Source organism: Aythya fuligula, chromosome 5 (assembly GCF_009819795.1).
Source record: "Aythya fuligula isolate bAytFul2 chromosome 5, bAytFul2.pri, whole genome shotgun sequence".
Classification (NCBI taxonomy): domain Eukaryota; kingdom Metazoa; phylum Chordata; class Aves; order Anseriformes; family Anatidae; genus Aythya; species Aythya fuligula.
Window position 1 is genome coordinate 40,351,169 of NC_045563.1, and position 13,003 is coordinate 40,364,171.

General features: G+C 38.5%; 1 protein-coding gene across 1 annotated transcript in view; it reads left to right on the plus strand.

The window, feature by feature from the left end:
* Positions 1-13,003, plus strand: part of MEIS2 (Meis homeobox 2) — a 170,685-nt gene that overhangs the window by 45,018 nt on the left and 112,664 nt on the right. Inside the window, 1 exon segment of the mRNA XM_032187797.1 lies at positions 6,493-6,638. Within this exon segment, the coding sequence (XP_032043688.1) occupies positions 6,493-6,638 (146 nt within the window).

Consider the following 13,003-nt stretch of genomic DNA (forward strand, 5'->3'; position numbering starts at 1 on the left):
TGCACTCCACGGTACTGGGCCATGAACTAGTCACTTGAAAATCGCAGAAAAATTTCACTTCAACATGTCTGGACAGTTTAGCACAGCAGGAACGTAAGAGAGATCAGTAATTAGCAGGTTGCTTTGCTGTTCCCCTTGTCTGCATTGGAACACTTTTTTCACCTGATGTGAAAAAATGTTGAATTGCAATGCACAAACCACGAACCTGCTGGCTATATAAAAGAGCTTAAAGTTTAAACCAATGTTTGTTAGTTTTCTCTGTAAAAAAAAAGTTAGAACTGTATGTTGGCTTTTGAATATAATCAGTGAGAATTCTCAATTCACTTCACAGATAAGCATGAGCTTTAGACATAGACCACTAAGGGCACACACACACACAAAAAAAAAAAAACAAAAAACAAACAAACAAAAAAAAAAAACAGCCTTTCTTTTTTTTTGACAGAAAAATAATAAAAGGGGAAATGTGAAAGATTACTGTTCTGCAAATAATTTCTAACGACTCAAGTCACCAATTTTACAGCATCTATGGATATAAAAATAACGTATCTGGAATGTCATTCCTACCCTCAAGTAAATAATAAAATATTTGTAAATGCCTTTTTTGAAAATGAGATAAATTAGTAAATATAGTAAAGCGCCTATTCAGACACAGAAAAGAACATTTTTTTATTCTCTCTCTTGTTGTAGATACACATTAGACACCAGATACTGTGTAACTCTTTAAGCCTTTCACACATATTGCCAGATGGTAATAGAGACTTGCTCCTGACTGACAAACTATGCTAAAATATGGTTAGACCAAGCAGAATAGCTTTGTAGGCAATGTCTAATGGTGTCTTAAGTTCTCTTTGTTTCTTTCCTATTTGAATTTATAATAGTTATTAATACCCAGATTGTGCAAAATGTGTATATGAAGATCTTTACATTCTTAGCTCAAAGGTTTTGTATGGTTTTGTTTTCTGGAAAGCACAAGACCTTCCAAAAGAACAGCAGAGAGAGGCCCTTTATCTCCTGCCAGATGCTAGAAGGTCTAAAGAATAACATCTGTAGTTGGAGAGGTGGTGGTGCTGTATAAATGAAGTCTCCCTGTTCCCTCTAGTGCAGCAACATCCAGCCTTTGTTCCTCTCCAAGATGTTCCCTGAATCCTTCATATGACAGAGCACCATCAGACATGTCTGGTATCTCAGACACACAAAAGGGAAGGGATCGCAGGGGCTGACTGCAGCAGTTTACCTGAGGACATCCCATTACGCAATGGGACAAGTGGTAGTTGAGCATGCAGGTCAAACCCGGATGTCTCTGTCAAGACTAAACAGCTCCTGATGGCTTTGTTCCACCTGCAGTCAATCCCTTCAGTAACCAGCACTGCTCTACTGGCAGAGCACTGTTGATGATGGCACAGCTCTAAGCTGAAATGTCCACTTAAACTTTGTGTTTTTTAAAGGCCCAGGTTTGTCATTCGTAATCTTACCTAACTCAGTTTCCCCTGGCAGTAAGATGCAGTTGATAAGTGCTGCTTCTGGGATATGAGGAGACTAAGCCAACGTCCATGAACAGTGATCATTCGGATGAGGAGGGGGAAAAATATAAATAAAAAATAAAAAAATAACAACAAAAATACCACAACCAGCACTTCATTCAAAGAACTGTGATGTGCTGAATCTGTAAGTCTAAGTGATGATTTTAACAGGATGGAATGGAGATAAGGAATTGTCCTGAAGGGTCTTTGATTCTGGAACTGACCTTCTCTCTCTGTTAGCCCTCCCTACAGCACAGACTGTCACATCTTCAAAACATATTCAAACAGTTCTCTATTTCTAGCTTTTTGACAGTGGTAATTAATTGAATTTTTAAGACTTTTCTCTCGTGGTGGTGTTGATCTTAGTAATATTCTAACCATTCTTGTTAACAATGTTTTACAGTGCTTATGTCTTCAGATGGACACATTATAAGTAAAAACAAATAATTGCAAATTGTCTATGTGTGCAGTCTCTTCTTTGTTTTGCATTTATTATACCTTCATATTCTACTCCATTAAAATACTGGACCAAAAGACTACAGTGTAGCTTTCTTAAAGTGAGCACAGTGCACTGCAGCTTTCCTTTTCAGAATCCTTTAATGTGACTTTCATATTGCTTGTGCTATTTTTAGTAAAATGGTGAAGTGTCTTCTCCTACGTTGCCCCTGGTTAGATATCCCTTCTCTTCTCTCTTGCCCTTTAGCATGACAAACAATAAAGCTATAAGGGATCTCTGATGATGAAGAAACTTAAACACTAAGTCCTGAAATGTATTTGTCTGGAAATCACTTTTCTTACTGCTCTGATTGTTACGATGGTAATGTAAACTATTTCTGGAGTTTGAATCTGGGTTGTTACCAGGCTTCTGTGCTTTGGCATGACTGGGATATTCTTTCCAAGTATCATTTTTGATTAGATTGGGAATCTGTTGTCTATTCTGTTCACAAATGATGAAAAGACTAGATGAGCAGCTTCCAAGCAGCACTAGCTTCATGTCTTTCTGGGCCTTACTCTGTGAGGAACACAAACAAGGACTAAGACTGAGATAATACTGAGAGACTGGAAGACTGTCAAAAAGGAATTCATTGATACACGACTGGACATGCCTTCTGTGGGACTGGACTCTGTGTCCCCAAGAGTTCTTAACTGTGTGAACACTGGACTCAGCAAGCTAGTTGGCCCAAGGAAGTCAGTTTGCAGCAAGTTGAGTTTGAAATTACAGTGCAATGGAAACGCTGCTCTGACTAGTTACACAGTATGTTTTAAATAAGTGGTAGTCTGCTTTGCTTTCAAAGCAAAATAATATTGTGGGAAGAAACACTCAGCATGCTAAAAGTGTCTGCACACAGAACTAGCATAGAACTTCCTGCTGTGTAAATAAGACCTCCATCTCCAGCCTCCTCCACAAGCACTTGGCCTTGAAGAGAAGGTCTGTAAGAAACCCTGTGTAGGTGCTTTGCAAAGCATCTTGTATACTCTCTTCGTCTTTCACAGGGGTTATTGAGACTGTTATACAGCACCGATAGGATCTTAAATAAGTTGGGATACACCTGAGTCTACTGACTCAAATCCATGTAGTCATTGACACATCTACAAAGAGAGTGCCGCTTAAAAATTCTCCACTTTTCTAGAGCAGTGGTTTTGCAGTCACTTGTAATCTTTGCACAAGAATAAATGAGTGAACAGTGTCTAAAGCAGGAGAAAGTCACCCTCCGTGTTTTTTTGCTGCATTGTGAAAGAGAAAGCCAGTGGGCCAAACTCTAGACTTAATTTCCCGACTGTAAAATTGGGTTAACTATGCTCATATAATTGCTATTTCCATACAAGTTAGGACTTGACTGGGCTCTTCTTACAAGATACTCTCCAAATCAAGATGTGAACAGTTCACAGATCCAGAACCACTTGTAATGATGTTTTAAATGATTTAAATTTGGATTCGTTCATGCAGCAATTAAAACATGCTTAATCCGATCTGCAGTGGAGTGACTTTCATGTCTGTTAATTTTATTTCACTTTTGATATTTTTTTTTCTTCATTTAAAGTAACTCTTGTTTTGTTTGGATAAGGCAAACTAGAATCAGGCCCTCCTTATCCAAGAAGTAAATAATTGCATCTTGGAAACATCAGTTAAGGGCTATTGGTATGCTATCTTGGAACTAGAAGCAGTATCCACTAATGTCAACGGTTGTAGGGTTATTAAAGATATGACAATACAGCTTAACAGGATTGGGCCTGTAGTTCACCAGGACCAACAAATTTTGCAGTGTATATTCATCTTCTGAGTTAATTTGGTGGTACAATATTTGAATTTCCTTTCATGAGGTTGTAGAGCAGATTAAGGAAGTGCTGTCTCTTACCATTTTAACCGCTGATTAAGCTGTGAAGGTAATGGAAGCTTTAGGTGAACTTTCATCTCCTGGGCTGCTATTAGTTTTTTAAACCAGGATATTAACAACTCTCCAAAAGGTCTAAATACTGATTTAACATGTAGGTGACTCCTGCTGAGGATACTCACAAAGCAGAGAACATGTATATAAGGAGAAACAGGAATTTGTCTGTATATAGAGCAAACCAGTGCTTTTAGCATGAGAAAGGATGGTGCAGAAAGGAAGTTTTATAGCTGCACGCATTCTATGCATACACACACAGCTTTTACATACAAAGACAAAGATATCTTTATCCACACGACAGATAGACAAACAGACTGACTTCAAACTTGCACTTTCAGTGTGGATTTTTTCCCCCCATCTCCGGGTACTGCTTTTCAAAATTGCCTGAGGCTACAGTACAGCACCTCAGATCCCCAAGGCCCATTGCCTGGCTCCTAATAGCCACTCTCCATCTGTGTCACATGAACAGCTGATGAGATAGCTCCAGTGTCTGTATTTTGGAGAGCATATCCACCCAGGTTAAAATGCTGGGGTTGCCAAGGAGCAGTCAGAAGCCATTAGTGTTTGTGAGAATTTGCCTTGCAGCAGTTCCTTGGCATAGTGGAAAGTAAGTGTGTGTGTGTGTGTGTGTGTGTGTGCGCGTGCGTGTGTGTGCATACGCGTGTGTGTTTCTGCTAGTGTGTGATAGAGAGGAGTGGGGTGGAATGGGGAGGGGGGGAACGGGAAGGAGCGCTTTCTAAATAACCAACATCTTACAAAAATGAGCAGTTGGTTACAATATATAGGGCTTCCATAATCTCTTTGATTGGTTTGCTGTGATCTGACTCTCCTTTTTCTGTCATTAATGGAAACAAACAGAAAAGAAAAGAAGCATGAGAAAGAGCAGTGACTTCGGGGTCCTGCTCTGGTGTTTGGGCAGATGGAAAGGAGCTGCTCTGCCTTGGGGCAGGGTGGTTGTAATGAAGTGGCCTGTCAGTCTGTAAATAGTGAGGGTCATCTCTTCCATGTGATGGAGGGTATCACATTGCAGTGAAAATGGAAATGTCAATAAAATTAATCTGCCAGCTCTTTGCTGTGGCTTTTTCTGTCTCTCTGGTCTGAGAGGGTTGGTTTTTCAGAGGCGAGGTAGTGGAAGAAGGGTGATCTGGCACAGGAGGGAAGATGGAGCTGAAACGCAGGTTTTGAAGCAAACGGGCTTTATGTAGCTGCAACGTATTTTGTTTAGTAGCACTATGGAGCTAGATGAGGCTATAGGAATTAGCTTGTGAATCTATAGCATTCCTCAGGAAGCTATGGAGCGTCTAGCTCAGGCTACATTGAGCACAGAGTTTATTGTTTTAGGCTTTCTTGGACAAGGTTTTTACTTAGCATGGGATTTATGGCATTTACTGCTAATGAATGTCTATTCTTAAATTACAAAAACCACCGTCTCAGCACAATTCCCAGATGTCCTTCCAGGACCTCGGCTTCTTAAACACCAGCAGGGAGCATAAACTCTCCACTTCTCTGTTTTCCTCTTTCGTGTGGCTCCGGGCTAATGATGTGTAAGGAAAACACAGCAATCTATAAAGTCTCAGTGCTGTCCCAGTATTCTTCATTTATTTTGCATTTGATTATGCCACAAGTCGGATCTTGTTTCTTTCCTTTTTTTAAAGTTATTAGTTCAAATATTAATGTAGGAATATGGCATATATTGCTGCTCTTGATTGATGCCTTCCCAAAAACAGGAAGACGTGCTCGTATGAATTTTAAGAAAGTAGGGGTCCTGCAATGCCTTGCCAGAAGAGTTTTTCAGATACATAATTTAGATGCCCTCCAGGCAGGCTTTCAAGGCATTTTTGCTGGAGGGCAAGAAAAAATAACTATGACTGTTAAAAGTAAATGATTTTTGCTAATGCACAATTAATGCCAGGGAAAAGCACAGAAGAGAAAGATGTTGATGGAAAGTTCTGATTAAGTGAGAGTTCTACCTTGATGTGCATCTTTTTTTTTTTTTTTAATGGTAATAATCACTGATGCAGAGATGTAGAAGTTTTCATCTCATGCAAATGCCGTATGCAGGGTCATACTAGGTGTATATGTGTGTGTGCATGCGTATATATGTGTGTTAGGGGTGATACTTCTGGGGAGGGGCTCATCTGACAGTGTGTTATGTGCACTGAACAGTGACACAGTTACTGCCACCTCTGCAGAAGGCCTCAAATATATAGACTACAGAACATTTAACTTGATTACTTATAGTACGTATTCAGAATGGTTATAGGGATGCATTTACAGTGAATGTTTTTTTTGTGTCAGGTTTTCCCACATTGAATCCTATAATTGACAAAGAGCTATTGCACTATGTCAAGCACACGATTATAATTGAATTAATGATATATGCATGTGTGAGACAAAATTAGTATTTGGAGAGACATGGTTTCTAAGTTTTGCATATTTGTATCAACATTCATATATAATGAGAAACTGTGTGTTCTGATCTATCAGAACAAAATAAAACTGTATTAGTATCTTGGTAATTAACGATACGTTCTGGCTTCTATATGTTGTTTATTTTTCTCTTGTTTTTCTCTTTGTTATAGGGGACGGTTTAGACAACAGTGTAGCCTCACCTGGTACAGGGGATGACGATGACCCAGACAAGGACAAAAAGCGACAGAAGAAAAGAGGCATTTTCCCCAAAGTAGCAACAAATATCATGAGAGCATGGCTTTTCCAGCATCTCACAGTAAGTGGTGCCCAAAACCAAAATAGATTTCTATTCATGTGCCTAATGATGTTTATTCATTGTTATTAGAAATCAATTGTTCCCGTAATTTTTGGACCATTATTAGGGCTCAATTATCTTTTTTTTTTTCCTAGATTTTTTTTTTTCTTGGCTCTTGGAATCATGACAAATCTGAAAGAAACATGTATTTGTGTATATATAAATATACATACATACCTAGAGAGAGAAATAAAGAGAGTACAAAGTCTTATCGCTGAACAACACCTACATATAAAGTAACTATTTTTTGCTTTGAACTATTTAAGGGAGTTACAAAGGGGGAGTTACAAAGGGGGTTTAGCATATACAAAGCTCTGCTTTCTGGGTTGTTTATTGTTGCCCTCTGTTTACATGACTTTCATACATGTTTGTGGCAGAGAGAAGCCCTATCTGTGTGTTCTAACATTCTGTGGGATGTTAGGGAAGTCAAAGCAGCAGCTTGCAAACTTGTTGTATGTTGTTTTTGTGAGGAATATAGAAGGCTTACAGTTTCCCTAATTCTTCAGTTGTGTAACAGAAAGGAATAAACACTTTTTTGATTTCTCTCCAAGTACATCATGGTAAATACTGTCCATACTCACATCTGGGGGAGAGAGATTAAATCATGAAAAGCTATACTTTAAATGGGCTATCTCTATGCTCCTGCTTGCAATTGTTGGTGAGATGTGTTGGTGTTCTGTTGATTATTATAGCTTCACTTAGAAATCAAAACACAGTTCTATAGAAAACCTGGTAGCACTCTTGGTAGTTTACTTTGTGTAGGAAATAATGAAAACTGGTAAAATTATTAATTGATTTTCCTTTTTCTCTCATGGTAAAATTGTTTCTCACTTCATAAGGCTCAAAATGCTAACAGTTATTAACTACCACTTCTCCTTTCAAAGTTTTATGAATTTCCCCAGTAGCTGATGTTGGTTACAGTGTAACGATCTTGGGACAAGGTACCCTTTTTATTTATGATAGGGACTATTGAACTGCTCCACTAGCAGCACAGCTAAAGGGGGGAGTAATAGATCCACATTTCTAAACCATCATTTTGATGTAAGGACATTAGTAGCAAACTAAGGTGCATTGATCTGGCCTGTGGGGTCAGGATTAGCTGGAATAGCCAGTGTCTCTGCTGGAGTAGTGGTTATTCCTGCCTCCCAGCTATGGCCATTTCAAAGGTCAGGTGCCCTGTACCCACTTGGCTCAGAGGAATTAGACAGAACATGAGTCTCTGGGCTGATTACTTAACCAAAGACAAAATAATGAGTCCTAAGCAAATACTGACTAATTGAAAGGGCTGTAAATCCATTACATATTGGTCAGGGATAATCAGGAGTATTTAATCACTTTTATCTATTCAGGAGCACTGAAGCTGCAACAGCAAAGCCCTGAACCTTGCCATGTGCTTATTATTCTCATCATTATCAAAATTACTTCACAGCTGTTCTTTGCTACATCACCTCAGCTGGAGATTTACTAACCTGTAAAATGTTTTTAATTTGGAAGTCGAGGGAGTGTGAGTGGAGGGTTTTTCATTTAGCTGTAGGGTATCTTTAGAGGAGTAGTTACAGGGAGACAGCAAAAGCATGGCCACAAATAAACCAGCTTCTTTTGCATGTTTCTGTGTTAACTCCATTTCCTCTTACAAAATTTGTGAAAAAATGTTTTTTCTCCCTGCCTTCCTTTCTTGCATCCTCCTTGAAAACATTCAACACATGCTTATTAAACAGTCAACAAACTCTCATTTTTCCTGAGGAAGGTCCTCTTGGCTTTTTTGAAATCCCTTTTCCTTGTTTCTGTCCTCTCTCTCCTGACCCTCTGCATTCCACATGAATTGAGGAAACTTGCCATCACTGGTGAGGATGACCTCACAAAAATCAAATTAAATGAACACAAAAAAGCCCCAACCCTTTTACCATCCAAGCTTTAATGAGTTTGCAGGTGTTGAAAGATTTACTGTGTTGTAATTCTCAGACCTGCAAACTGATAATGGAGACCCCTGACCAGCGCAATGTAAATTCAGAAAGATTCTTGCCATAAACACATGCAGAGAAGGAAGAGAACTCCTTTCTTTTAAAGATCTTGCACTTTTTCTCAAATTAGCTTTTCCATTCAAAGTGCAGCTCTGGCTGAGCCAGAACAGGGGAATCTGTGATGTACAATTTTATTGTTTCAAGTAAATATCTTTACAATGGTGGTCCATGATTCAATGTACATTCCTTCATTACTACTCTAACCTTATTTCAAATTGGTTTGTTCCTTCTTTGTTCTGTATGACCTGTTCTTGTATTACAATAATCCCTTGATGTACCCTTTTTTCTTTCTCTCTCTCTTTTTTTTTTTTTTTTTTTTTTTTTTTTTTTAAAGAAACTAATTGAATTATCTCATTATTTTAGTTTGTTAAGCAAATGTATTTTACATCTCAGGATGTGTTCTTAAAGAAGGAGCTGCTTAGGCTTTGCCCCCTGAATGGGCCATTGGTACATTTTGACATTCATGCATTCATTAAGGAGAAGAACATAAAAGAACTCTGGTTGTATTTTTTTTCAAACACCCAACCAGCATGGAGCAACTTTTCCATAAGCCACAGGGGTCTCTCTACATATGTTCTCAACTGCAAGCCATTGTCACCTATTCTGAATACCTCAAAAGGACAAATAAAATACTAAAGGCCAACTGTAGCAATTGTTAGCTGTTAGTCTCAATATGACAAAAATCATTAACCTCTGGTTTCCCTGGAAGGAGAAGCAGTGGCAGTCTGTCTCTTATGGTGTGGATTTAACTCGAAATTCCTTTAGACTGTCAAATTCAAAAAACTCAGTTTTGTCTAATTGTATTTACTTATGATTTTAAATAAAATGCTATTTTTCCTTTATTCAGTCAGTTTGCAAACTCTTAAGGTAACTGATTTTAAAAATTGATTTGCCTAAGTGGCTTTTTGAAGAGACAGGCACTTGAACTCTTATGTAGAACAAATGTATCTGACAGGCTGTGTCTTTCAAAACAACTTATATCTCCAATCACAACTTCTATTTTGCAGTAACTTTAATTATACTTGAAATAGGATACACATGCATGTTTTGTTTTTGGGAATCAAACGCAAGGAGTAAGAGCTTCTGTCAGGTTCTTGTTCACGTATTGAGCTCTGTCTTATATTTGGAATTACAACAGTACCAGAAGATGAAAGATCTGAGGTTGAATTGGTTGGAAATGTGTATGCTTTTTCTGGATAATATCCAGTGTTTAAGAAAGTAGAGGAAATCCTAGTCTGGTAGTATAAGCTTTTCAATAGTACATAAAGATTACGACATCAGAAAGGTAAACCTGACATTAAGGCTGTTTTTATTTGAGTTCAAAGGTGGTTAAAGAAAAGAAACAGCAAGAAATCTGACCCAAGCCAAGAGTTTATTCATAGCTGTGGAAGACTCCTTTTCCTCTATGCCAAGGACTCCTTAGTACACTCAATTAGCCTCTTAGACATCTCTGCTTCCCTCCCTCAAGTGCTCCCCTATTTGCCCTGCAAAGAACATATTTGATCATGAAGTGAAAACAGGAAGTGTTCAAATGTATAGACACCTCCAGCTTACACCAACGTTGAGATTAGGATTTCTTACCAGAAGCTTTGCAGAGTTTGCCCCCCTCCTCCCATGCCCTTTTAATGGATAGAGGACCTTTAAAATGTATGTACATAATCAGAAAAGAACAAAGTTATAAAGGAAGCAATTATACCATTCTTTGGACATGTACCTCTGGTAGTTCATCCTTCTCTGCAGCATAGTGTATCAAGAACTACACTTTTGCTATATTCAACAGTTTTCCCCTTCTCGTACAGTACTGGTTAAACAGAGATGCATTTATTTTTTTTGACACTTACCTGGGGAGATGCTATTTGTTAAAATTTTATTTTGTTTGTTTCTGTATGAAGAGGTATATTGTAACTAAAAGTACCAGGAATACCAATGGTAGCATATAAAATATAAAATATAAACATTTATATGACACTTTCAGAATCCCAACTAATGGTGTTGGGATAACAACCCTGAACTCAGTGGCGTTGGGCTGGTTTTTTTTTTTTTTTTGTTCGTTTGTTTGTTTTGATAGCTGAAGTTCTGTCTCTAACATTTAGCAGTCATTTCAGCCTGATCTCAACAATTTCCTGGCTAAAATTCTTGCCTTTTACAGTTTCTTGTATAGTAGATTTTGTTTTAACGTGTCTTAGGGTCACACTAGAATAAGTTCTGTTGGAACATGTTAAAATGAATCAATCACAGCTTTTGTATTTACCTGATTTTTAATTTTATTTTTTTTTAACTTGCAGTATTCTAGTGGCCAGACAGAATAATATCAATAGTGTTACTGAAACAGATTTTTTTCTATATTTGTGTGGGTGTATCTGAGAATATAATGTATCTCTATCATATTTTAATGAATGGCTTACCAAGCCTTTTATACAGGCAGCTGCTTTATGTATTCATTAAAGTTGATTGTAGAGACAAATGTCTTCAGCCAAACCCAATCCTGCCATTTTGGAGCAAACTTACAACACAACTGAAACCATTCCACCTTCATAAATATCTCCTCCATATCCTGATTTTAGGAATAATACTTAAGGGAAGGTTAGGAATATAGCTTCCTATCGCATACTTACTATTGCAAAAGCATTCTGATGAACTGTAGTGCTTGTGTGGGGCCAAAGAGTAACTTGCTGTATGCTCCCAGGGTACACTGAGGAGAGGGATGATGTCTTCTGGTAGTCCTGCAAAACTACCTGTATATGGGTTCACATGGCTGCTGTTTCCATTTTAGTGTGTTATGTAGTCAGGGAGTTGGAGGAGATGACGTGCAATGTTACTCCAGGTTTGTTTTTTAGGTAGGACTGTCTGTGTACTGAGTTTACAGCCAGGTGAGAAGTTTCCTACTGGTTTGGGACAGACCTCTCATTCTGTACTAATGAGAAACTTATTGCTCAGGTCTGCAAAATATTAATGCGCTCATTTTTCAGCTAGGTAAATTTTGTGAGGGGATGTTAAATGATTTCCTCTAAGTCCTTTGGAAAAATCATGCTGAACTCCTATGACCAGTTGTAATATAGTCCTCAAGACCATGGAACTGAGGATCTTTACACGCAAAGTTGTGCTGGTGGCTCACCATCAGAGCTGGCTTAGTGGAGTAAAGCTGGCAGCTGCTGCTGGTATGTGCTGTTATTGCTGGTGGTAGCACAGTACTGCCTCATGTCACTGGCATCCCATCCTGTCCCGTCTGCATGCAGTACAGCTTCACCAGGAATGCTCTGGAGAGTCAGAATAGAATGAAAATGGATTTTTTTTTTTTTCTCAAACTGCTACTTCTGCTCACAGTCCGAAAGGCGTAATCCTCTGACAATTTGTAGTCCTATGAAATCAGCCCCAAAGCTTCAAATTTAGTAACAGCCCGAACACTCATATACCTTTTAAAGGCTATAATCTTTAAAGAAAAGGGCTGAGATAGGGTGGGGGTGGGGCTTTGTTTGTTTTAAAAATGGAATCTGAGATTAGATCTGACATTTCTACATCCACCCCCTACAGAAAAGGGAACCCAGGGTCATGGGGTGTGTGGGCCTCAAAAGCTAGCTTTGTCTCTGAGTGGTTAATCTAATCATTGTTACATAGACATCTGTTATTTCTTCTGAAAAATTGATGCTTTTGTGACACAATGATCCATCTATTTAGTACAACGGCCTGAGTAATTAAATTAAAAAAAGAATATTTTTGCTGGAGCATGTATTATAAAACTGCCATACCTCCCTGTACCAGCAAAAAGGCTGGAGAGAAGGGAGAGGGAGGTGGGGAGAGGGAGCACTTTAAACCCAGCATTGTTTTCTGCTCGCTTGAGGAAAACATCTGTGAATTGTTTGAACTGAACCTTACCAGGGACTGTCTGAATCTGTGTCATCTCTGTTTAATTTCAGGAAATGATGTCACAGTGCATTAAATAACAATGCTATGTGATTTATTTTTACTTGTATATGCTGTCCTAAGCATTTCTGTTACATGGCAGTGTTTTCAATTAACTGCAAGCTTTCAGTTTAAAAAATATATTCGATAATGCTTTTTTGGGCATGGGTATTGTGAGGTTGGGCGTTTTAGGGGGTCACCAAGGTTCAGGGCTGTCTGAGGGCTCCAGGCCCATTTGTCATGTGCTTATTTGTAGTTGGGACTGGATGTCAGCACTCTCGTCACCCATGGCAACCTCCAGGACCGTTGGTTTGTTACAAAGCGTGTCTGTGGAGGAAAAACAAAATATTCCCAACCTATCCGTCAAAAGACCTATTAGATAGTTATAGTGAGGCCTGCATACTG